Genomic DNA, 26462 nt, shown 5'->3' with positions numbered 1-26462 from the left:
CAAGATCTTTATTATGCAATAATGAAGAAGTAGGCACATTAGGCATCAAGTTGATTGTCCTGGTAAATGTATTTTGTATCTACAGTAGGGAATCTTACCACTATGGCACATCGTGCCACTTTTCAACCTATAATGGATGCTGTTTACTTTTCCAGACTAATCCATCAAACTATTACTTAAAATGCTAACTTTTTTAAGAATGTGCTTTATTATCACTTAAACTTCATCTGTATTTCGTACTTTCCAATGTTCTTAACAATTTCTCATAAAAGTGAGGAAGTGAGACAGGAAGAGGAGACAATGGTTCCTCAGAAAAAGCCTGAAGTTTGGATGAATCCTATAGAGACTAACACAACAGCAACTGCATAAGTACATCTTCAAGATATTTTTTTTTCATGAGAAGTTTTTTTTTGTTTATTTGTTTGCAGTGATGTCATGAGTAGTATGGTTCAATTTATCTTAATGTTATTTCGTTTCTACTTTTTCAGGTAACGCTCTACTATCAGGGACTCCGAATGCCATTCACTTTGCCCTTAGGGCCATCTTCATCTTATAACACTCAAGATATCACTGCCTGGAATGTCTTTCCTGAAATAGCTTCACAGATAGCACAAGAAGATCAATGTAAATATTGCAGATATGCTTGTCTTGTGAATAAGCAACGTTTGTAGATCCATCCTCTGCTATGATTTGGACTTGTCTTTCTTTGTAGTGGTCTTCTAGGGAAGCTTAGTGTCTCTAACCCTACTTTCTCAACAGCTCATTCCATCACTTAGAATCACGTTTATTGGCAGGTGAATGAAGAGACTTCACATTGAAGTAAATCTTCAGAGTTCAGGAATCATTCCTGTCTGCAAGCTGTAGAGATTGTCTTTGGCACCTTCTTAGAAGGTGCCATCTCTTCATCAAGAGGCATCAGTTTATGGGTACAAGACAGATCATGAATTTTCTGCCCTGTTTGTTTTCTTCAAAAAGGATTCATATGAGCTTTAAACGATTGGTATCTACTAACACTTCTGCAGGAAACATGAACTATTTTTTGTCATCATTACTATGTCTAATTTCTCAAGAATTTGGTATGTTTTAATCACTGCTAGCCTGAGGATTTTTTTTTAGCATGTCATTAAAATCAATACTAATATAGCCTACATCTGTTAGCTATTTGTTGGTGTTACAGACTCTGGAAACATTGAAAGCTTCTGCCAAGGAGATGTTCAAGTTTCTTTTTTTTTTTGCTAGGTAGTGCCAATCAGAGGCAGCCTTCAGTACTTTTCAGCATTATGCATGCCATTGTCATATCTGTCATTTCTTTACTGGTTTTGTTTTGTAGCTACATGTGAAATCAGCGGGGGAAATTTCAAAACGTTTGATCATATGAGCCATACATATTCTTTCAATAAAAGCTGCAACCTGATAGTGGCCCAAGACTGTACTGAACACCCAAGATTCATCATTACTACAAGAAAGGTTGATCCCCAATCTTTCTCAAGAGAGGTTCACATAAATACAAGCTCAGCGTAAGTGTGATTTATCCTGAAGTTGCAAGAATTAAATACAAAACTTCAGGAAGTTAGTCTGGAGATGGGAAATGTCTCACTCTCAGGTGAAACTAGTTTCCACAAGGATATCTGGGGAAAGATGGGATTTCCAGGAGGAATCCTGATCTGAGACTCTGTTTTAGTTGCCCTTTTCTTTGGTTACACAGTCACCATCTGATAACCTGCTCCATAAAACCCCATGCTGTCTTTTCTTTAAAGGTTGAATCTCAACACCCAAAGTCCCAATCAATTTTGCATTTAGAAATGAAAGCAGCTCAGTCATTCTTTCAAAATCCAGGTGTTCATATGGGTTCTTTGCTAGCTGTGGTTACGGATATCTCTATTTTTCACATTTTAAATTAACCATTAGCTTTTTTTTTTTTTTTTCCCTCAAGCAACATCACAATCTGTCCTGCAGCAAATTCATCTCTCCTTGTGGCATGCAATGAAGAATCAGTACTATTACACAGTGGAGATTCTGAATATGAAAAAGGTAAACTGTGATACTCACCTTTCTTGGTCTGATTTAGAAACTAAATATCTTCAAGACTGTGCTTTTACAGATTTCACAGAAGCAGCACAATCTTTACAAGTGGGATTAATTCAAAGAAAAACTAGAGACTTTATTAATATTTCTATTCATTTATAATCCTGGGTTTTCCATAGAAGATGCAGCCTTACTTTTCCTCAGTATAACTGAAGGGTAAATAACCCCCTTTCTTAAATATATAGTATGTCCAGGCTTGTACTTGTTTTCTCTCTCACAGAATAAAACAAAACAGACATTCCAACTGCAGCAGAACAATGACCTGCTGATGTGTCAATGATTGTGAAGGAAAAGACATTCTAACTTATTTTGTGCTACTCGGTTCCTCCATTAATTTAAAATTCAACACATCACCTTATGATGATTAACTATCTTTTTACAGGTAATATTAAAATTTATAAAAATGGAGCAACAGTTATTGTGGAAGCTCCAACACATGGACTGAAGAATGTAACTTTTGATGGAATGATCCTTAAGGTATGGGGCTTTTTTTCCAAGGTTACTGCTTTCTTTCCATGTAGTGCCTTGGCAATGTAACAGACAAGCACTTCAGTATCCACTACAAAGGTGTGTTATTTTATAGGTTACTGTTGCTGCATGGATGAGAGGAAAGACCTGTGGAGTTTGTGGAAATAATGACAGAGAAAAGCACAATGAACTCCTAATGCCAAATCATAAGCTGGCACACAGCTCTTCTGCTTTTGTTCATTCATGGGTATTACTAGAAGAAACCTGTTCTGGTGGTGAGTAGATCTAAAAATAATTTATACTTGGGGAGAATACAATTTCAGTTTTCTTCTGCCAATAACTGGAAAGGATTAAAAAAAAAAAAAAAAAAAAAAGGCAGTATATATCTTTTACTTTAAAAAAGACAATCGCAATATTATTGTAACTTCATTAACAACTGTTTAAAACAGTACCTATGAGCACAGCAAATATACAATATAGCAAAAGCATTTGTATCATGTGCAGTTCGATGTTAAATAATTGATTCTACTATAGTTTCTTACACTGAGTAGCTTTTTTCTTGGAGAGGCAAAATCAGACCTAATCTTGCCTCAGCTGAAATCAGTGTGATTTTCATCTGAAACAAGGCAGTTTCGTCTGTTATCTGTAAACTTTATTTAATAAAACATGTTACATACTATGAATGCTGTAGGTCAAATTTTAAGATTATGTAAATTTTCAGAGTGCTCAAAATTTCATTTTTGTTCTGCATCATCCAAGGGTGCAATTTCAGGGAAATATTTAGAAATACTCCTAAAGTAAGAATTTCCTCTCACATGGAGCTGGAAGAATAATGATGGTCTCCCATAACATCAATACAGTTTTGTTCCACAGGTCTCCACTTACCTTCGACCTGAAACAACTTTATTGAAGTTAATGGTTGTTTTCTCCTTGACTTCGTTGGCAGTAGAATTGTACTTATCTGTATGTCAGAAAACAGAGTCATAGCTTGGATTCTGTTAAGTTACATTATACCTTTCTAGTGAGATAATTGCAGCATTATAAAAATCATCCAATACAAAAATTATCCTTGATGTTATTATATAAATGCTGCCATTTTTTTTTATCCATTCACAACAGTTGACATTTTTCCTAATGCAATGAAGTAGCCATTGTGCTTGTAGTATCTATTCTTAATAGCTTTCAGACATGAGAGGTTATTTTCTGTGTATTATGTAGTTCTAAAAAACTGGATATACATGATTCCATTTGGGTTATATTGTGCAATTACATTTTAAAAATAGCTCCCCTTTCAGAATCTTTCTTCTATCCCCCAACTTATTATCATCCTATCTTGATAACCTCGCTACTGTGAAAATGGTTTGTCAGGGACCTGTGTTTTAATAAAAGCTGAAGAGAAAATATGGACCTTTATTATTGCAAGGATCGATTGGGATTTATTTCTACAATTTTAACTAACTTTCCTTTTCCTCTTAGGGTGCAAACTGCAGCGCAGTTATGTGAAGCTGAATCGAAATCCTACTATTGACGGAGAGGAGTCTACATGCTATTCTGTTGACCCAGTACTGAAATGTATGAAAGACTGTACTCCAATAGAAAAAACTTCGGTTAAGGTTGGCTTCCACTGTTTCCCAAAAGGTATGATATTTTTCTTTTTCTGTGTCACATACTGTAGGAGCTCTGACAGAGTACTCAAAAGAAAAAAAAAAAAAAAAAAAAAAAAAAACACAACACAGCCACGCACAAACCTGTATTGCTCCAGCTCCCCTCTGAGCTGCTGTTTTTAATCCCATTAGTATTTGCTATAACCACTGACAGCACTGGCTAGCTAAAAGCTAGTTTAGGTGATGGCAGGTAGCATCATCTGAGAAAAACATTTGAGGTGGTAAAAAGGGCAGCAGAGATCAATATTTTTTTTTTTCCACATTTTCAGGATCTCCATAAAGTTGTGATAAGCAACAGTAAGTCTTTTTATGCACATTACAGCCTGCAATTTTGTGTAGACCAGGGCAAGCAAGGCAATTGAAAGTCAGTCAAGTAGTGTGACATGACTGCTGTGATTAGGCTGCCAGGCTATGCCACTGTGCAATACATCAGCAAAAAACACATTGCTGAAATGTTCTCTAGATTGTTCCAAAAAATGGTTTGTTTTTGAAGGTATTTTATACAGACATACTTGTGCCCCAAATTTTTTAAAATATTGAGCCTTTTCCTTCTTTCACTTATACGAATTTGTCATGGATGCAACGCATCATCTAACACAGATTTGCAGTACAGTTATACAAGTTTGAGAGGAGAATCCAGCCTTGAATGTATACATATTTCTGGTGCATTCTTTCCTAAATCTTTTAATTAATTAATAGATCACATAGTGTATAGGTACTGTACGCTAATATTTTCTAATAGCTCCATGAGAAGAGAATAGATGCCAGGTGCATCCTTTTATGAAAAGAAAGACACCTCAAAAAAAAAAAAAAAAAAAAAAAACTTCCAAAATCTTGTCATATCCATGTTTCACAGATTTCTTTTGTGTGTCCAAGTCTTTATCTCTCAAATGTCATCACCCCAGGCCACTCACTGCCTCAGAATATTAGGTTGTAATAAAGCTGTCTCATTCTCTCACAAAAATGTGTTAGAAAAGAGGAAAATCAGAGAAGGAAAAAAAACGTTAGTTGTCTCAGCCACTGCTGTTTTTACAGCAACTGCAGGCTTCTCTGGTTCATTTACTGAACCAGAGGCTGGGAAGTGTGCTAGCAGCACTCCTAATCAAGGACTTTTTTATTTATTTATCTGGAAGAGGAGGAGGAAGGGAAAAGATGCCATTTGAGTTTTTTTTAGCAAGATGATTGCTTTTCCTCAGGCTAGGGCTCAATAGGAATACAAGGCCAGCCCTTAAAACTGGCCTTTTTCTTTCTTTGACATGGAGAAGCAACAGAAAGAAAATCCCCATCTTTCCCAAGATGTGAATATGTATTTGCATACGCAGGACAAAAACCTTTTCTCAGCTCTTTATATGAGAATTCAGACTTGATAGCCTGCTGTCTCAAAAGACAGGGACTCTTTCACTGTCACAATTGACAGAAGGATAAAATGAAGTTCAAGGGTGCAAAATTGCCTGTTGTCCTCGAATCAGTGAGCCTATAGTCTTAGGATCCTGACTGAGGCTGATTTCATTCCATGTCTAAACCTGTATACCAGTTTACATTTCAAACATGCCACACGTCCTACCCATACGGACGATAGTTACTCAGCCATGATCCAGTTAGCCCAGGGAACTGTTTCTTACATAGATATGAACATAGACAGACTCACAGAGTACCCTCAGGCATAACAAGAATCAAAGTATGTAAAAAACAGACCTTAGACTTTCATAGCAGATCTCATTTCATAGCTTGAAAATATTATGCATTTTTTAAAAAGCATCTCAAGCACGTTTCTGGGAAATATTAAATTTCAAAGTAGTTATGGAAAAGAAAAAAAAAAAACTTCCATGCTTCAGGTTGGACAGTAATTCACCCAAGGAAGGTATGAGCATTTCAGGAGATCAGTAAGTGACCAGGAGATCAAAAAGTGACCCAAACCCAGCAGTATCCAATTTCCCTGTGATAAGAGATGGCATGTTAAAAATATATTGATCAACTGAGGGATAAAACAAATAGAAGTAAAATTATGAAAGCTTTACCCATTCTGATTATGCAAACTTAATCTAAATGGATGTTCTAATATTCTTCCAGCTGCAATGATAAACCTCCAACTATCTAAGAATATTTATTGGGAGGATGAATATTATCATTCCATTTAGATTATTTCAGCATTAAAGGATATGGCTTATTCAAGCTGCTGTTGATAAAGCAGTGTGGTAAGGTTAATACTGCAACTGACAATGCTCTGTCAGATTTCACAATATATGGGAAACTTTAATTAGAAGTTTATGAACCTCTGAAAATTCTCCAAAGAGCTTATCCTTCAAGATGAACTTCGACAAATAATCAGCTGAAATATGCAGTGATATGCAGAAATAACATAAAAAGAGATTGCTGATGTATATTGGTATGAGGTGGTCTTACTATGAAAGTGGCTACCTCCTCCAGCACTTTTACTGGCTTCTGCCTGTTGTCATTGTGCTTCTTGAAACGTTATTCATTTTGTTTTTAGGGAAGTATTATAGTAATTATATCATGGATGAAAATCCTGCTCCAAGTCAATGAGTCTGTTAGATGTCAGTTGTGGGGGCAGGCTTTCATTCTTTACTTGATGAGGGAGTTGGCAGCCATCAAAACAGTATTTCCATGAAATGTGTTAATTTGCTTGATGTTCGTTAACAATGGCTTTGCTCTTCTGACAGATACTGCTGTAAACCTGCTGGAATGGCAGAGAAGCAGTGATAAGAAATCTGCATCTGAGGATGTTGTAGAGTCTGTGGATGCTGACATTGATTGTACCTGCACTGGCGACTGTAGTTAAGCTAAATTCCTTAGTGTTGTGCTATAGACATATTACAGAAATAATTGAATACCTGGTCAGGTAAGAAGGAATGTAATAGTTGTAGTAAAATATTAAGAAATGTGCTTGAAGAAAGTAAGCTTACTGCATTGCATCCGAAGTCAAATGCATTATGTACAGTCTGCACTGCTTAATAAATATGTTGTTCATTAAATAAGTATTCATGTGTACTCTGTCTTTATTTTTCCCTATCAACAAAACAATCAGACCAACTATAATATTATCCAGAAATTCTGCTTCTTTTTATATGAAATATAATTACAGCAGTCCTCTCTTAAAATTATGTTCACTAGGTGATGAAATGAAAACATGATTACGGCTACTGCTAACATTCCATTGTGTAGAGAATTTCATATTTAGCATACTAAAGACACAGTAAGCATTTGTTTTCTTTTATGTTTTATGGTAAAAAGCAAAGTCTGTTCTTGGAACCATTCTGCAAAAAATACATTTTACTCCCAGCAAGACCATTAGCCTTAGTACATTCTACAAAGGAATGAATTGGACTGCTAGACTCCCACTGTAGCTTTCCAGAGAGCTATAGTGTGTGACACAGTCCCCATTTTGATTTAAATTTCAATGGATGTGCTGTTACCTCATGAGCTAAAAGTATGAATAGGATTTTTTTTTCTTTTTTTTTGGTTTACCATTTCCTATTGTGTATCTATGAAAATGATGCTTTCAAAAACTTCAGGGAACAATAATACATAAGTTAGTATTCCAAATACCCCCCAAAATAATATATATATTTTAAAAAATGTAAGATCAATAGCATCATAAAGCTAAAATAAAGCAAAGAGGGACAGTCAGACCGTGTTTAACTAGTGGAGTGTCAGTCTGCTAGCTCTCACTAGGCCTATGCAGAAAGGCAATTCCCTCCCACCCAGGGGAGCAAGATTAGGTGGCACCTTCACACCCCCTGTGACGACACAATATCCCCTTGAACACAAATCAGCTGTGCAGTGAGCTGTGGCATGCTCCATAACAGGCAGTAGCTGCTAGCACACTCTTCCAAGAGAAGCCTTAGCATGGGCAAGGTAGCGCTGAACCCAAATGCTGCCAGGAAGCTGTCATTAAAGAAAATACTTTCCCTAACTAAAAACCTGAGCTATCAGAAAGAGGAGGACTGAAGACTAAATAGATGAACAATTACAGAACATTTTTCAGTGCTTTTCGTTCAAGAGCAGAAACATGAGTAAAGTAGTACTCCTCTTGCTATCTCTCACTGCAACTTGAAACTAGCTTGAAATTAAGCAAGATGCAGTTTTTCCTCAGCATACTGAGTACTCTCCCAGCCTCCTGAGGATAAGCAGCAGTTCAGGGATAGAGAGGGCACAAGAGAGCTACCTGGCCCTTCCCCTTCACTCAGGCTTTACTTAAACTACACATTGTGTTTGAGAGCCTTCACACATACTGGGCCTTTATTCAGATAGCTAGTTCTCTCTATTCAACAGATTTTTTTGTTGTCAAGCATGTTCAAACTCACTCATACCAATAGCATGAGCTCTTGCACTGTGCTTTTATTTGTAATGAAGCTGTCACAAATTCCCTGTACAAAAGCTTTGTTTTGCTAACTCATCAGAATTACTATACTGGGAAAAAAAAAAAAAAAAAAAAAGTAGCTGCAAACAAGAAGAGCGATAGAGAATACTACATTCCACTTTTCTTTAAAATCACACTAATATTACACCTTGAGAGGCCTTTTCTTTCTGGTATTGTTTTCACTGTGACTTATGGGAGATTTTGCCATTGACTTTCATAGGATCAGACTGGAGTCTGCCGCCTTTAATCCAACACCTTTCCTTTTAATCCACTTGTTTACAAAAGAGAAACTTTTGCCAGTCAACCACTTCAGATAAGACAAAGGCAGTGAAGAAATGTAGTGAGGGAAGAAAAATTAACTTTCATGCTCAACTACTAGAATAGGAATTTAGCAGCAGCAAAGAGGCCATTAGTAAGTGAAGTAATTCTGCTTGCAATAAAACACAGAAGCATGACACTAATTAACAATGATCAAGCTGGGATATACAGTACCAAAAATACAAGCAACTCATAAAGGCAAATGCCTTCTCCTGGAAACAATTTACAAACTGTTGAACTCACTGGAAAAAAAAAAAATTCAAGGCCTGATCAATGGCCTTAAATTAACCTCTTTTACAATGATGATATATAATACATCCTGTACAGTTTTAAAAACCACTGAGCATGCTAGGTAAGGTCTGTCCCTGGCAAAGCACCACTTTGGCTCCTGCACTGACAAGAAGGCATCTCCAGTGTCTCAGCAGTTAAAGGGAGCCACCAGAGTGGCTTCACATCTCTTCCTGCTGATGGCAGAAAAACATGCTAAAACCACACACATGTGCCTCTCCCCCAGCAGAAGCTGCTCAGTTAGCACTTCCACTGGCTGTGCTATTAATAGACAACAAAGCCCCCACCAGCAGGATGCTGCCTGCTGTGGCTTGAGTCCATCAATCCTAAGGAAACACCTGTTCATACGCTCTCCCAGACACAAAGAAGGAAAGACAAAAATGTCCCCTATGGCAGACCTTGGCCAAGGAATCTGTGCCTCATCACCCTACCAGTAACACAGCCAGGTTTGGGTGCAGGGTCAGACAGAGGGGAAGCATTCACTAGCAAAACCTAGGCACACACCTGGGCTGTCCAGGGCATGGGGTAGATGCAGCTCCTCCTGTTTCCATCTCGAAGGGGCAGCGTTCATCTCTGTCTGGTTCCTGTTCATTGGCGCCCTCTTGCCGAGGCAGCTGAATACCTGTGACTGACTCCATTGATGTTCCAGCTGTAAAATTCCAAATATAATGGAAGTTAGTAAAGCCAGAGGTTGGCACCAGGCACAGCAAAGCAAAACATTGACAATCACCCCATTGTGCCAACAGAATTAAGAACATTAACAGTACAAGTGTGAAAAAGCTATTCTGGAGTTTCTTATGCACCACATAGACATTTCCAACTCATCTGGGAGGATATGCAGAGTCCATATTTAAACCTCACTTAGAAATCATGATTGTCCTATCTTATAATGCAGTTACGTAGCCAACCAAGTATTAAAATGTATATTTCACAGGCTGAGCTTTTATACACTCTACTTTTCATTCCTAGTACTTCTAAATGATACGCATTAATGAACTTTGAACTTTACCATAGTAAACAAGGAAAACAAGCATGGAAATATATATGCACTCTGGTGTTGCTTAAAAAAAAAAAGAGTGCCGTAAAAAAAGATACAGGTCTAAACATAGACAAGGCTTGAGTCCTAATTCTGCCTATACAGCTCTGTAATGTGATTTTGGATGAGGCTGGGGATTTCCGTGCCTCATTTTCTGCATCAGAAGGATATGACTACTTACCTACCTGATGGAGTCAGAAATGCATATGAATTTATAGTCCCATATGCCTTTTGCAAGTTCTTCAGTGATTCTACAGATGAAAAGTAAATTTTTCCACTAGATCTCATAACCACATGAGTATATTTTATTACTAGGTTATTTTATTGCTAGGTTGAAGGTTTTCATTTTCAGATTCATCCAATTGTAAAATACCTATACATTCACACACACACAAAAAAAAAAAAAAAAAAAAAATATGTATATATATATATATATATACACACACACACACATATATATATATATATATACACTTAATTTGTTCATGGTCAGCTTTGGTTAAACCTTAGTGGATTATTCATAAAAGCCTAGAATCGGATCCTACTATTATGGTAAGATAGGCAAAAAACTGTTGGAGACACAGTCTTTTGTATCCTAGACAAAGGCAACAAACCTTTTGTCCATCAGACCAGGCTCTTTTGATTCACTAATTTTAAATGACACAGTGACTCTCAGGAAAGCTGTCGTTGTGCCCTGGAGAAAGGATCTGCAGTATGAGAGGAAAAGATAAAACTGTTAATATCAGACTCCTCCTGGAAATGAAATGCCTGCTCCCCAGTATGACCAACAAAAAAGAAAAAATAACTTGTACAATTCCAACCCCACTGAAGTCAATGGTTAAACTCAACAGATCCAGGCTTTTACTCAGCACGTTTAAATGAGTTATTAAATGAACTTTAGTTGTCCCTAAAAATAAATGTACTGTGTGGATCTAAGTGTAGCTGATGAATAAGAAACCTCGGGAATCCAGCATATAGGATAGTTAGAGCTAAAACCAGAGACAGCACAGAAGGTTGCAGGAGAGTAGCTATTAGCGGTTGGTTTGTATGTTGAATCTCAAGGTCTCTCATGCCATCTACAGGCTTATTTGTTTACTAGCAGCAGTTTAAATCTCTCTTCAGGTTTATTTATAGGTCTGATACATTCCAGGCAGTTTTATATAAATTCTAATCAAGGTTTGAGGTAGTGTTTTTTTTCCCACTAACCTCCACAGTTGATTACTATGTGTTTTTGTTTTTGTTTTTTTTTTTGCTGTGAGTACATTACAATTCTGTACCTTTCTGAGCATCATTTCACATTGTCTCTGGAGGAAAAAGACATTGCCTAAGACATTCTCATTTCTGTTACTGCTGGATAGGCAGTAATTATATTGCAAGCAGGGCTGGAAGAACAGTTTACTAGAAAATCCAAAGATGTTCAAAAAGAGTACTTATGGTCCTTCTTCAACCAGTCTGAAAGGCTGTTATTTTGATACCTCAAAATGTTTTAATGCACAAAAAAAAAAACCCTGTTTTTTCTGCTTTTTCCCTTGTGGTTCACTTAGCTGTAATTCACATTGAGCACTTATACGTCCTAATATTATTAAGTTTATTTTCAGATGAATTTGGGGAAGGAATTATGTACACATATAGATAGATCTGATCACAGCACTTCCCTTCATTATCCGTAGCCTGTTTCTTCCACCACCTGAGTTTTCTTTCCCCATTTATCACTGCACACTGGCCTGTTCAGCTTCTCTAAGGAGGACAAATGTGGGCATCACAGCATCCCTTCATCAAACCTGCAGAAACAACTCCTGAGCCAGGGCGAAGAAGGCAGCTCTGTATATGTGCACCCAGACTGGAAGCTATTCAGGCAGCTTTAAAATTCAGATTGTACCCTATGTTAAAACATCCGCTTGTGGAAGCCTTCAGAGTTCTACAGACTTTCTCTCTCTTTTCTCACTGTTTTCCTTCTCTGTTACCTTTCACTCATCTATGACTTCAAACCAGGCCAGGGACATGTGTGACACAGTCATTGTAAAGTGAGGTTTTAATGTTAGGGAAAGGATGGAGTTCAGAGCCCATAAGGAGCCTGAACATCCAAAATCTCTGTAGATTACCCTGAACTACTCCAATCGCCATCTGCCTAATTGAGGCTAAATGAAACCAAAACTCTTCACAGTAGCAGCTAACTGAGACTCATCAGGATGCACGTAAGTCAGCTTCAGTCCTGTTATTAGACAGCCACGTTCTCTGTTGTAGTTGGCTTTGCCTTAATGCAGATTGTGATATTTTGAAGAAAGAATAATCAGACACCATGAAGACCTGAGTCCTGCATGAACTCTGCAAGGGTTACCATAACAAACAATGCTAAATTAGGGTGCTGAAATAATGACCCATGGTCTTTTGCCACATCCTTGTTTTATCTCACTGGGGAAATGGATCACAGGCTCTTTTAGTTCTGAAGCTTCAGAGCACTTTCATGACTCCTAAAATCTTCTTGGTAATGAAATGAATTTCAAAATACAGTAAGTGGTGAGAAATGCATGAAATGTTGTGACTAGCACCTCTCAAACTGATCTCCATTTTTTTTTGTTTGCACATTATTTTGTCCATATATCATCTTAATCTTTGCAAGTTGAAGTAACCCAGTGTTATTTACAGACATTACATAAAGCAATGTTTAAGTGCCTTGTTTAGCAACAGTCATATCTGTTTCTTGTGTGGTTGAAAATTTACTCTAGCAAGAGATGCTTTGATGCTTTGTTTTCTCATCAGCTGATAAAAAGATAATTACATCAAAAGAAACACAACGAAGAAATTGAGCTGAATAAGCTAACACTAGAATTCAACAGATTCCTGCTTACATGATCCAAACAAAACTATTAATGTTCAAAATATGTTCATGACCATGAGACTTTGCAGATGGTATACATACTAGACTCACTATGAGCATAAGAGATTGATGCAAACTCAGGCTAGGGCTGGAACAAGCAATAAAATGCTTACCTTACCAAGACACTAACCTCTTTATATTACTTCAGAGTCACTGCAGATATCTTGATATCTCTGAATGCTGTTTCACCATTAAACTCTGTAATGCAGCTGTACCACTTCCATTTGATCCCAATCTGGACATCCTTATAGTATGCTTCATAGTGCTCTAATTGTCTCTTATGATTACCTGTATCACATGATCTAACTTTCATTTGTCTGAACCCAGTGTTCAATCTACGTCTCACATCTCAGGTGACTGTTCAACCCATTCAATCCTTGTAAGAAAATAAGTGGAAACCACTGTTGTATCACATACTGAGTGTAATCACAGATACTGTTTTTTGTAGGTCTCACTAACACAGATTAAAGGTGCTGAGGGAAGACATCTAGTGTGAGGCTCCTCATCTGCCCTTCGTGAGACAGGGCTAAGCCCTGTATCTATTCCAACACTTCTGAGCAGATACAAGAATGCTCTTTAGGGTGCTGGAAAGCTGCACAAGTTGTGAAAATTAGACACTTATAGGCCTTGCTACTTACAGGTACAGGAGAAAGCATTTAGGATTTCAGTCTAACCACCCACACTACATCCAGGTGGTTTTTTTTTATTTTCCTTTGTGAAGCTGGGCATCAGTCAATCCTAGTGCTTCACACTGGAAAATTCTGATGTGACCAAACTGAAAGGCTCTGGAGGCATTAATTGGTGACCTTGCCTGACAGACCAAAATAAATCTGGCAGGCAGGTTGCCCCCTTTGCCAAGTCCTTAGATCCCCAGCTGCAACTGTACGGATTACATAGCTCCCAGGGCCAGGTAAGGATGCCAGCTCCCATCCAGCTAAGAGCCAGCTCCTGCACGTTGCCTCCTGCCTTCGGCTTGGCTCTGCAAGCTCCTAAGCATGCCCAGGGCCAGCTGGTTAGCACCAGGCAGACAGGGAACCTGGCACTCTCAACACCTTTTGGCCAGCTGGTGGATTGACAAAATGGATTGCTCCACTCATGAGAAATGCTGGGATGCTGATGTCCCCCTCCTGCGCAGAAGGAGAGGCAGCATGACGAGCCCAAACCCCTGGGACAGAATTCCCTTGTGCAGAGAGCAGGAGTCGCTCTCTGTCTCAGCCTCTTCACTTGTGCTGGGGACCAAGAGTGAAATGTTATGGGGCTGCTTCATCTATATTTGTGAAGGGATCTGAAGCCCAAAGTACTATTTCTTATATAATTCTGCATGACATCACATTATCTCATTACATGTAGGCACTGACTAGATGAGTTTAGCCACCAGTGGAGGCAAAGCTCATTGTTTTGTGGGATATTCAGTCCTCCTAAACCTGCACCTCTACATGAATAAACACCTAGAAAGAAAATCCTGGCCTAGCCAGTACTGATTTATATGGTTTCTCATCTCTTTTAAAAATTCTACCACCAATTCTAAGGCTAAATCTTTTATGGTGCAAAGGTTTAAATGTCACCTTCACTCACCCATGCTGCACATTTTCAGCACTCCAGTGGAGTGGTTGAAATGTGCACATTTTTGTTCCTCTTGAATTCCCTGCCTTACTGTAAGTATCTTTATGGACAACATTCAGAGAAAGTCCTTGCTTAAAAGCCACATTTTAAGATTTTGTTTGTTATTAATATATAAATGCAACTGATCCATTTTGATATCATTTGACCAGGACAGTATGACTGAACTGCCACATCTATATTGGCAATATAAATATTTTTTTTGTAATTGTGTCCACCCCCCTGCCACCATTCCAGTCATCAAGTTCTCCTTTAACTGCAGCTCTGCTTCAAGCACTACTAGCTGCAAACATAGCTGTATTTAGCCAAGGTACCAAAACTCATATTTCAGCCCTGGAAAACCTTCATCCAGTAAGGCTGTCATTCTACAAGCACTTTATCCTAAGGCAATTGAGATGGTTAAAAAAAAAAAAAAAAAAAAAAAAAAAGGAAAGGGAGGAAAGGGAAAAGGGAACAGGGAACACTACTTTTTTAAAAACTAACTGCTACAAGTCATTGGGTGTCTTTGGTGTGTTTGAAATACAGATGAAGTGGGATCACCACCAGTCAGCCCCCTCAGGAAGATACCTGATAATTTCCCCATTACGTCATTCTTGAATTTCATTCTTTTCCTCAATATTTGCATTAACACCACTGAACTCATTGCACTTCACCATTTTCCTCTATATCAGCATGTGCTCTATGGAAAAAAAAAAAATGTAAAAAATAATGTTTCTTCTGCTGCAGAAATGTTGGTAGATCATTTAAAACAGTGTATCCGAAACAAAATATGTGGCATAGTTTGCCATATTAATCCATTGACTCAAGTCTGAAAACTGCAATAATTTCTCTGAATGACAGACTGAGAGGTTGCTTACTTGGTTATCACATAGCAATTTCACAGCTACTGGGTTTCATTACCCCCTTCCCTTCCCAAAAGATTTTCTTCATATGAAAAGACCTTTCAATTTTAGTCCTGCTTTAAGGTCTTCTGTTTGCCTGAATTCTTGAACATTCTATTTGTAGGACTTCTTTTTCTTGTTAACCAGAAAACAGGTTCATAATGAAAGGGCTACATAATCAAGTGTGTTTCAACTAGCTGAATGTATTCCTACAGAAAAACCCCAGGAAACTGAGTTGCAACCCCCCTCCTCCCCCCAACTCTTACCAACTGCCGTTGGCCTTATCTTCCATATAAGAGACTTGGTGGTCTCCTCTCTCCTCTTCCTCGGTGCAGCAAGGAAAATAGGCATATTCACACTTCGCTCTAACCTCTAGGTGAGAAAAAGTCTTCCCTGTACATGGGAAGCTCACAGTAAAGGCTGATAAATAATCTGAACCATGAATTAAACAAGAGTAAAATGAAATCCATTACCTATACTCTCTGCAGAGCGCCCTTCTTGCATGGGCTCCTGGGGGTCCAGAGTTAGCAAACTCTGTACCACTAGAGGGCAAACTTGACCAAGACATTTTAAAAAAGAAATTTCTGTACATTAATTTACAATCGATTTCAATTATGGCTTATTGTATGAGAAGATGTTTTGTCTGCCTGTACCTTTAGAGAAGATATAGTAATGGTCACAAACCTTGTATCTGACACACTGAAAGTATTCACAGTTGCACCTGTGCCAAAACACATTGCCACTTCATTACGTGTGGCCCTAAATATTTTATAAATATGCAAGTTAAACCTTCTTCTCAGATAGTAAAGTAAGATCTGATATACATCTTGATAAGAGTCAAACCACATAAAAACAAACTAGATATGTAATGATTTTGAAATATATATTCATAGTAACCCATCAAAATATTTCCAGAAAATTGTTGGGGATCTCCTATTAAAGAAGTGATAAAATGAAAAATCTACACCGTTTTTATAAGTCACTAGCCTGGTTTTCATCTCATTCTGAGTGAGAATGTTGGCAGGTCGAGCCTGGTTACAATGGTTTCAGAGTCTGTTTCTGGAGCTAGTTGTTATCACATAATATGGGCAGTTAGCTATTCAACATTAGGATACAGGAGGTAGGTTTTAGTGCAGTAGAATGAAAGAAAGGAAGTAAAAAACATAAAAAATGGATAGGGATAACTAAAGATGTAATTCACACTACTAAGAGGATGTGTTTTGTTGTTTTTTTTTTTAATTTCTTGAAAGGTTTGTGCAGGTGATTCTCTTAATGGAAAGAAATTACAGTTTTGGAAAGATCCTGCTGCCTTTTAAACTGCAGAATTGGTATCAAAGCTCAGAAGTGGGCGAGTCTGTTCTCCCATAATGTGTAAGCAAGGCAATATTTTTCATCAAAGGGAGGTCCAGCATCACAACTGTAATGAGATGCAATTCCACGGATGTCTCTGGAGTTTCATCTGCTTGTGGTGGCAGTAAATGTGACCCCCCAGTGTCAGGATTTTATAAAGATTATGCCAGCAAACACATAAAATACCAAGAGCTACAGGAAATTTTCAGCATTTTCCTTCAGCTCCTCAGAAGGGAAGTTGTCAAAGTAGCTGTCTGCTAAGCATATCATCTGCCTTACTAGAGAAAGAAGGATGTCAACACTGCATGTCAAATCCAACCCTGAGATGTATTTTTTAATGGGCAGGATCTGACTTAGACAGATCCCAAATCTCTCTGCAATTACCTGCATCTGTAGGAAAGGCACAAAAGGATTTATCTTAAAGAGCTCTCAAACTATTTTCCAGTCTGCTTTTTGTGACAGAAGCAAAGTAAAAATCTTAGGAAAATATTTTCAGAGACATTGTTTAAGGACATCACAAGTTTTAGTTGCTCCCATACCTTCACACCTGCAATAGTGCCACTCAGGGGCAAGAGGGGTGAAGACTTCAGCCAAAGATAGTTTACCCTCACCCACCACCTCTCCTGGAGGTCTGGCCACCTTTCTCCTGTGAGCTCTAGCCCTCTGTCAGTGCTCACATGCCATGACACAAGATGGTTTTCCAGAAAGAGACTATTCAGTAGAATAACCACCAGAACTATTCCTCTATTACTATAGCCTTTGCAAAAAGTGTTTGGGATGATACAATGTGAACTGAAATGAATGTTTATCCTTAAGCCAGGGCCCCTTCAAACATATGCTGGGAAGGAGGCAGGGGGAGCTGCACAGAAATACAAGTACGTTAATACATAAAGCTGGACATTTTCAAGGAATTTAATTTGCACTAGAGTAACCTGTCAAACATGTAGCACATCCCCCAACATGTACAGCAAGGGATCTGGGAACAGAAGTTATGGAAGCCAATGCTCACATTTACAAAAGTGTCAACTAAATTAATTCATTTCAGCATGGACTATCACCTTTCCCTGTTGGTCTTCCTACTCAAAAAATATTCCAAACACAAGCAATAACGTGACCTAAAACCTAAACTCTGAGATAAGAAGTGCTCTAGCTTCCAGGCATCCTCCCTGCAAGCAAAGGGAAGTCACACCAGCCAGGTGTGATAGTCATCATGTTACATAGCCGATTTCTCAGGTTCATTTTTCACATCCCACTGCAGATGGTCACTTCAGAGCTGTGTGCAGCCCATATAGCTAATTAATTACAGTGTATTAGCCCAAGAGCAGGTCTACACATGAAAATCAATAATGATGGCAGCTTAGAATTATGACATCTGATCCTTCACAGCCTTTCTTTTAGTCTCATTTTTTACACCTGAACAACAAGATACATGCAGAGCCCTGTATGTAATGTGGCTATTTACAAAAACATTGTGAATGCTTATTGGGAAAAAATAAATAAATAAATAAAAGGAGAACCAAGTCTTTATGGCTAAAGGATATTTTAACATTTTTAACTGATCTGTATTCTCTCTTAAATCAGGTTCACTGACTATATAATAAATGGGCTTAGGAGGTCCAGGGAAGTAAAACTCACAATAGGTTTTGCAAGTGTCTATGAATTCTTAGAAGACAACCACTAAGTAACTGTTCACATTAAAACCAGCAGTGTGCAAGTGGGAAGGGATGGGATGGCACATCAGTTGCTTAGCCAGCACACGCTGTTCCTTCCTGTCTTCTCCCCTCCCTTCTTAGACACTGGAATCATTAAGAGATGTATATAATTTCAGCATGTTTTCAAATTTTAGAAGGGGGAAAAAAGACTTTGAATTGTCATGTTAATTACATTTTCAGATTATGCTGAAAGGGGTCACAAGTATGGCAGCAATAGAGTACCACTGCATCCCAGCTGATATGCTCATGTATGTGACCTGAGCACCTTCCTAAAAAGGATTTTTCCTTCATTCTAGAGGAAAGGATACTCTGGTGCCAAACAAATGGGCAGCTTTCTAGGAACAGTTCCCCAGACCACCTCCCTGCAATTGCTTCTGATTGAAGACAGCACAAGAATTCTGTTTTGCACAAAGGCATTAGGCAGAAAAGCTTTAATTATTAAAAGTGTGAATTAAGCAGATACTGCGCTGCACCTACAGAGTCTTGGTGAGAAGGCGATCTGTAAACAGAATTATTATTTCATCAGCACAGTAGACTCCTCACTTAATGGCTCACTAACTGGGCCAGAGATGAGATTCGATGCGAAGAAATCAATGACTCAAAGCAAGAGATTCAGCAAATATGAAACACCTAGTGCTTAGCTCTTAGGATTGCATATTGTCTCCTATGGAAGTGACTCATATCATGCAGGGAGAAAATAACACTCCTGCTGCTGCGTCCAACTGTAGCCATAGGAGATAACACTGAACTGGTGCTTGCTAGCACTAGACTTCCATACTTTAGGGGTATTTTATTTGATTTTTGGTGTTCTCCTTCTGTGCTGTAGCTGCTAAATAAATAAGCATTTCTACTTCATTTTTCTAAAGTGGTCTTAGTGCCTTGGCTTTTTTTTTCTCCTTCCTCTTCCAGGGAAGGGGTGAAGGGGGAGGGAGTAGTAGTAATTCATGACATTAAAGTCAGTATTTCTTACTAGTGGTAGCCTTACTTTGGTGTCCACCGTATGCATGCATACATCAGACAAGATGCTGTTTCTGTACTGCAGAACAGAAGCCCCAAAAAGCATCCTGCAAAATTAAAGGGTGAGGATAATGCAGTCCTTCACAATTCCTCTCTGTTCTAACCATTATAACAACTTGAGAGAGCAGAAAAGACATTCCAACATGTGGCTATAGGTGCATTATTCTTCTTCAGCCAGCTGGCCAGAGGGTAAATGGCAAGAGAAATAGGTGTCTATCTTTCCTCCCCAGGAGTGAGCATGATTCATGGAGAAAGAATATTCTCCTACTCACCAGCATGCTGGGGCTTTACTGTGAAATTACTTTAGTTTTCCTCTTCCCTTCACTGTTAATTCAGGGATATAAAACTCAATGCTCTGGATCACTTTTCACTGAAGCGATTTCAGTGTCTCTTCCAGATTTTCAGGGAAAATCCTCAGCATTACATTCATCAAATCCTCATGCAAAACAGTGAACCTGATTCTTCAGAGAAACATTATTGATGTGGTCAGGAGTATCTGCACAAAGAGGTAGGTGGGTTAAACTGCAGAGGAAATCCTTCATCAATAGCGTCAAAGGACTGTACTAAACAAAATCTCTGAAGGGAGGATGGATTAATAATCCATTTACAGGGAGAAAGTTGAGATAACAGAGCAAACACCCAATAAAATTAGCGATCAGGATCACCACAGCTTCAGTTCTGTATTCATCTCTACTACTGGAGAGCCACATTTGACCAGAATCTCTTCCCTTCCTGTGGTACTTTATATATTTTTAGCTACAAGAAGAACAACCTAACAGAATTTCTATCAGTCAGTCAGGTTGTTCAGAAAACGTTGCTTCTAGTTTGTTTGTTTGTTTTTTTTTCCTATCAACACACATCTTTACCAAATAGGGCAACTAAGAGTTAATGTGATAGAAAACAAATATCAAATGGCACAGAACAGTGTTGAAAACAGACTGTCACCTATCATAAGTTTTTTTAGAATAACCTGTCTTTCTGACACATCTTTATGGCTGCTTTCTGTTTGGGGGGAATAATGCAATGCAGAAATACACTGCTGGAAAATGGCAGATTCCAAAGCCTTTCTCAAAAAGCAACAACATTTTTCCACAAATAATTGCACCAAATTCGACAAGAGCATATGATGGACAGGAATACAAAAAGAACCACAACATTTCTATATGAAACAGATGTTCCATGACCTGGCCATGATGGTTTTTGACTATATGACTGCATCTGTAGTTTGGAAACAATTAGCCAGAAGCAATTATTTATTTTATCAGCTCTTTAGGGGATTCTCATGTAATCATAGAACTTGCAGAGCTGAAAAATCAGGATTTTCCTGCTTCAGCTGGACCAAGAAATAAAATGCAAGTCAATGACAGCGAGTTTAAATAAAATTTGTATGATCTGGTTCCATCCATCATTTTCTTTCTTTCTTGTTAAGATAAAAATATTACATGTTTTCCACCACTCAGGAGATCTCAAAATATATTTAGTAGTCACACCAGTATATTGGAATCAGAAGAACGCAAATAAATCCCATCCTTCATTGCCTCATGCTTTCCACTCCTCTAATTTGCAGTGGTAAATTTGAAATCTGAATAGTCTCATTTTTCAGAAAGCAGTGAGCACTCCCCAGTGTCTTCTGCAGCCACTGGGACATGCAGCTGTGACATTCAACACCTATGTAAATCTGGGTTGAGTTATCTGTAGTGAGACAACTAATGCAGCTGAGAAAAAGAGTCGCTTTGCCCTCTCACAAGGGAATAAAATCTCTGTAGTGGTCTTCTGGTGCTGTTAGAGGTAACTGAACAACATTACAATAATGTAAGCAGCCTTCGGAATAGGCTAAAAGTCATTAGGAGGTTGGTTTTCAGAGTATATCAGTTGATGATATATGGCACCATCATGTATTCAGGAAATCACATTCAGGCTTTATAAACCACAAATGCAAATAAGGCCTGGCAAACTTTATACTGTGAACACATGAACAGATTTAGCATATGTAAGCCATTGTGTAGCTCAACTGGAGAATTAATGTTGTCCAGGAGAAGAGATGCCAACATAGTAAGAAGTTTTGGAGCAAAGCGGTGTGAGTACAGCCTGGGACATTAATGTCAAGCTTTCTAATCTTGGACATCTGAAACAAGAACCAAGAAACATCTTATAGGAATGTCTCACCCATGCTGTTGAAAATAGACATAATTTTGCAGGACATCCATAGCTACACAAAAGAACCTGCTGTTGCTTGTTATTAAGTTTTCTGGCTTCTTAGATATGGGCTACAGTCCCTGGATGGTTGCTTTGAGCACATCCGGTTTGGAAACAATAAGCATCACCTTTCAGGAAACTAGCCAGGTTCAAACATTAACTGCTCAAGTATGCCTTAAAAGAATATTTTTTTTCAGAGTTGAATTCAAACCACCCATTTGTGCTCATGCAACTTTTTTAAATAATCACCTTTTTTCTCCTATTCTTTCATAAGCAGCTTTGGAGCACACAAGCAGACTGGGGATCTGGTCGCACTCTCCCCATCGAAACAGTCACCAGACATCTGTGCTGAATCCCAATTCACCAGGTACTGCATGCTGCCAGACTTGTGCCCTCAAACCACTCCAGCATGGCTTCTGCTTTCACTCCTCTCTCGTTTCCTGGCACAAAACCTTTTACAGGAATGGGGCTCTGGGGCCCAGGTATTACAGGTACACAGGACAGGCAAATAGCTGAAATACACTTCATCCTAAATGCCAGGCACGAATGCGCTGCCTCACAGCTCAGAGGGTAATGAAAACTGAAGACACAAAGGGATTTTGCACTAGATTTCTGAAAAATCCAAGCTGAGCTGACAAGCTAAGCACTTCTCTGTCAACAAAGGCTGTTCGGGATTTACAAACTAGCTGTCCCTCCTGAAGAGTCTGATTTATTTGGTGTGCTTTGAGCAACTTTAATGCAAGCCAAGTTTTTATTCACAGCCATGGGATTTTGCATATTACCCAAGTAGTGAATTTGCTTAGAAAGTTGTAGACCTGGATTCCAGGTTTTTCCCTGATGAGAAGGGCTCAAACCACAGCTCTCACCTCCCATGGGAGAATGCAGGAAGGATAGGGCCAGGCAGAGGCTACAAGAAGCACAACCCTGGATCTAAGTGGAAGAGACATGGGATGCAGTTTCTGCTCCTTGAGGAGTTCAAACACCTAACATTAGATCACATATGTATTTAATATATATGAGAAAGCCAGAAATAATCAGGGACAGAGACTGGGGCCAACTATACATTGCTCTTGGCCAAGCTCCATAACCACTAGCTTAGACAATGATGCCAGCCCTCTTGGCAGACCTTATTTGCGACGTGCTGATACAATTACATTTCAGTGCTCCAGCAGTTTGAATGCCACTAGGTACGTGTGTCTGTACCACCTCTCCACAACACTGCTCAGGCACTTTTCTATTGAAGCCACTCTGTACAAACTACCTTACAGCTCCCTGGGTCAGAGATAATATTACTGGTTGCTACAAATAACTTAAGTAACTATTGCTTCACTATTATTATGCATTTCTAAACTGGAACTATATATATCCTTGATATCCACAGCACTATCCCCACCTGTAGCAGGAATCCTTCCCTTTTAATTTCAAGAATGTTCCATGATTACAGGAAGCATCCATTTAATAGGAAAACCACCCCTTTGTTTCAAGTAATTACACTGTAGAAAAAGAAAAATAAAACTAAAAAACCCCAACGCAGGAATGAATACCCCATTGCCATAGGGATTTCTGAGCAAAGATGATTTCACAAGGAATAGTAAAATGTTATGACTTATCTGCCCATGTCTTTATTAACATACCTCACCCTCCTTATGATGTGGTGAGATTGGCTGGACAGCTGGATTTCCAGGTCAGCACCCTAAGAGCAGGGAGTATGCAAGAGGCAGCAAGTCATTGCCTCATCCCTTTAGGCTGGATGGGAACTTCGGAGCACAAAGCCCTCCAACCACAGCACAGGCCTAAGGACCCACATGGCTTGTTGAAGTGACTCTGAGCATAGTAGCTTTTATGAATCCCATCCTTGAACTTTTGGAAACAATTCAGGAAACATGAGGTATTGATTCTATGGGATATCAGGGCACACAAGAGTTAGATACCTGAACAACAAACTAAACATCTTACATCTCATTAGGGGCTTAGCCCTCAGTTTTTCTTTGCACAGTCTCCTATCTTACTGAATCACTTTGAGCATAGGTGCATTTAAATCATCAAGGCACTTGGATTTTATAGGGATGAAGAAGCACCTAAAACTCAAGTATCAAAGACAACTAGACGATCTCCTAGGAGAACATAAATCTGTTTTACCTAGTTCTCAAGATAAGAAACTTCCACAACAATAGTCACGAGTTGTTATTTCAAGGGTTAACCACCACGCAATTTGTACTAGTGGAAATTTCAGACACTTACAAACAGAAAGGAGATAGAGTAGTGCAACACTAAACGTAGGTAACCACACAGTTTCCACAATAAATACATCCCTTTTTTTTTTTTTTAACATTATTCTGTCTTTGATTCACAGTCCACAAAATTCAGATCATTTCCAAACAAGTCTGCTATATTGAATGTGCAGTTTCTAAAAACTGCTGTTATGGCTACATTACTATTGTGCAGCAAGTGTTGTTTGCACACCAAATTAGAGATCCATTTCCAAAATCAGGGTCAAATTTACAAACTCACATACAAAGCACTGTATCTTATTGTAACAGGATTTTTTTCTTCCCACTCTCCTGTTTAAAGTAAAGTGAAAATCCATTTTATCTTTAGTAAAGCTGAAATACAATTTTAACTAATAAAACCTCCATAAATACAGCCACTTTCATTATGTATGACTGCAACTGTCATACCTAGATAATAACACTTGGCATGACTGGCAGTAGCAAGGTAACCATGGACACTGTTCTAATAAAGAAGAGATAAATTACTTCCCAGTAATTTGGAGATGTTTCCTCTCAAAAAGGAAGGAAAGTTTTATTTATATATATATATATATATATATACATATATATATATATATATTCATATATATATATTCATATATATATATTCATATATTTGTATATATTTACAGATACATTCCCTTGTCCAGTGTTATAGTAGTAATATTGTTGTTATAGTTTAACAGTGGTGCTTGGGAACACCAGTTTGACGTCAGGGCTGCTGAGGTCAGAAAGCTACCTGAACAGAAATGGTGGTTCTTGTCATCATAGCCCAGATTTGCAACAACAACAAGTCAAACAATGGTTTTAACCTATTTTTCAGATAAAGGAAGAAAAGCACAAGATGGCAAATCTTTAACTAGGATAAATCAGTATAGTCTCATGGACTTTCTGTCTCTGGCATGACTCTTTATGTATATCTACTAAGCACAGTAAGGGTCATCAAAAAGCATTGGACAAGTCAGCCCTGCACAAGCTTAAGTACATTCATGTCCTTACTAATCCTTTGCATTAGATATAAGTTTGGAATACATATTACAAATAAGAGTTTCTATAAAGAGTGATCATGGAGCAGAATATTTTACTGACATTTTGATTGTCTATAAAAACCTTATAACCAGTCCTGGAATTCCAGCAAATTGCATCCCTTACAGAATAAATCAGCTTTATCTGTACATTTTCCTAGCCAGATTGCTCTCTGCTCCCTTTGCATGGGTGTCATAAACTGGTATTTGAGTTGACCCAACTCAAACCAGCTGTTCGTTTCCTTGTTTAAATTATTTTTCTTTCATGCCTTGCTTATGCCCTTTGCGTTTCTCCATACTGACAGCTTTGCCAGAATAAATCTTTGCTGTTCAGCCAAATGTGAAAGGAGCCTGGAAAAAAAAAAAAAAAAAAAAAAAAAGAAGGTTAGCGTCATTTTCTGGTTAGGCATGCCTAGCCTAGACTAGCAGAGCTCTGACTAGTGTCAGACTGTTTTCACATCTCTAATTCTTTGTTACCAAAAGGTATCTTGGAATTATTAGGTAATACACTTGAAATAACACTTATACGTGTGTGTATATATACATATACATGTATATATATACAGACATACAGACACTGATGCTACAAAACAAACCCGTATGTGGCACTATATATATGCTTTTCCTTAAATGTGTACAGCATCATCTCATCTCAGGCCCAGAAAATTTAAAGGAATCTTTCCAAGATTTTCTGGCTTACCCACATCTGGACAGATTAAAAATGATACAAAAGTTCCAAAAGTCAATAAATCCGTGGCTCGCTGTGGTCCACAGAGCACTTCCTAGCACTTATTTTGAAGTGGTATCTGTTGTAGTGGTGAGAGGTGAGAGTTACAATTCGTGCTTACGCCTGGAAACAAAGACCTGTGGAAGAGTTATGATCTCTGCTGCCAACAGAATGTTTTAATTTCTGGCATTACAGTCTCTTGAAAGTTCCTAACCTAGCCTGAAGATGGAGAGAGAGGGCTATGGTTAATGCACACTTGCTGGTGTTCCCCAGAGTGCCTGAACTTCATGCAAAATTCAGCACTACGGTTTTCACAGAGAAAGCAGGATGTGGACTGATAGCATTGTCTGGCATATGCATAACTGAACAAATATGCCTAAAGACACATTTGTCTTAGACATACAGCTGTAACTTAGGAAAACGCTTTTGAACCTCTATGTATGTTGACTGGGATGATGCTAGACAAGGAACTTCTTAAAGAATGTGAACTTCTAAGTCTTGATGCCATTGAATGAAGAAATTCAGAAAACAAAGCTATATTCTTCT

General features: G+C 38.3%; 1 protein-coding gene and 1 long non-coding RNA gene across 3 annotated transcripts in view; one reads left to right on the top strand and one right to left on the bottom strand.

Moving 5' to 3' along the window:
• LOC137860369 (vitellogenin-1-like) overlaps positions 1 to 7216 on the top strand; it is a 42765-nt gene extending 35549 nt beyond the window's left edge. For both annotated transcript variants that reach the window (XM_068690551.1, XM_068690552.1), the window contains 7 exons: positions 489 to 624; positions 1331 to 1517; positions 1934 to 2031; positions 2468 to 2562; positions 2669 to 2828; positions 4030 to 4191; positions 6899 to 7216. In XM_068690551.1, coding sequence (XP_068546652.1) covers positions 489 to 624; positions 1331 to 1517; positions 1934 to 2031; positions 2468 to 2562; positions 2669 to 2828; positions 4030 to 4191; positions 6899 to 7017 — 957 coding nt within the window. In that variant the 3' untranslated portion in view covers positions 7018 to 7216. The remainder of the gene's footprint in view (positions 1 to 488; positions 625 to 1330; positions 1518 to 1933; positions 2032 to 2467; positions 2563 to 2668; positions 2829 to 4029; positions 4192 to 6898) is intronic.
• Positions 6943 to 16111, bottom strand: LOC137860370 (uncharacterized). The gene is made up of 4 exons (XR_011098863.1): positions 15886 to 16111; positions 15306 to 15417; positions 10855 to 10947; positions 6943 to 9853 (listed from the first exon to the last, which is right to left on the bottom strand). It is a non-coding gene; the product is annotated as an uncharacterized lncRNA (long non-coding RNA).
• Between the last annotated feature and the right edge of the window lie 10351 nt (positions 16112 to 26462).

This window comes from Anas acuta, chromosome 8 (assembly GCF_963932015.1).
Source record: "Anas acuta chromosome 8, bAnaAcu1.1, whole genome shotgun sequence".
NCBI classification, from domain to species: Eukaryota; Metazoa; Chordata; class Aves; order Anseriformes; family Anatidae; genus Anas; species Anas acuta.
This window is presented reverse-complemented; position numbering and strand designations above follow the sequence as displayed.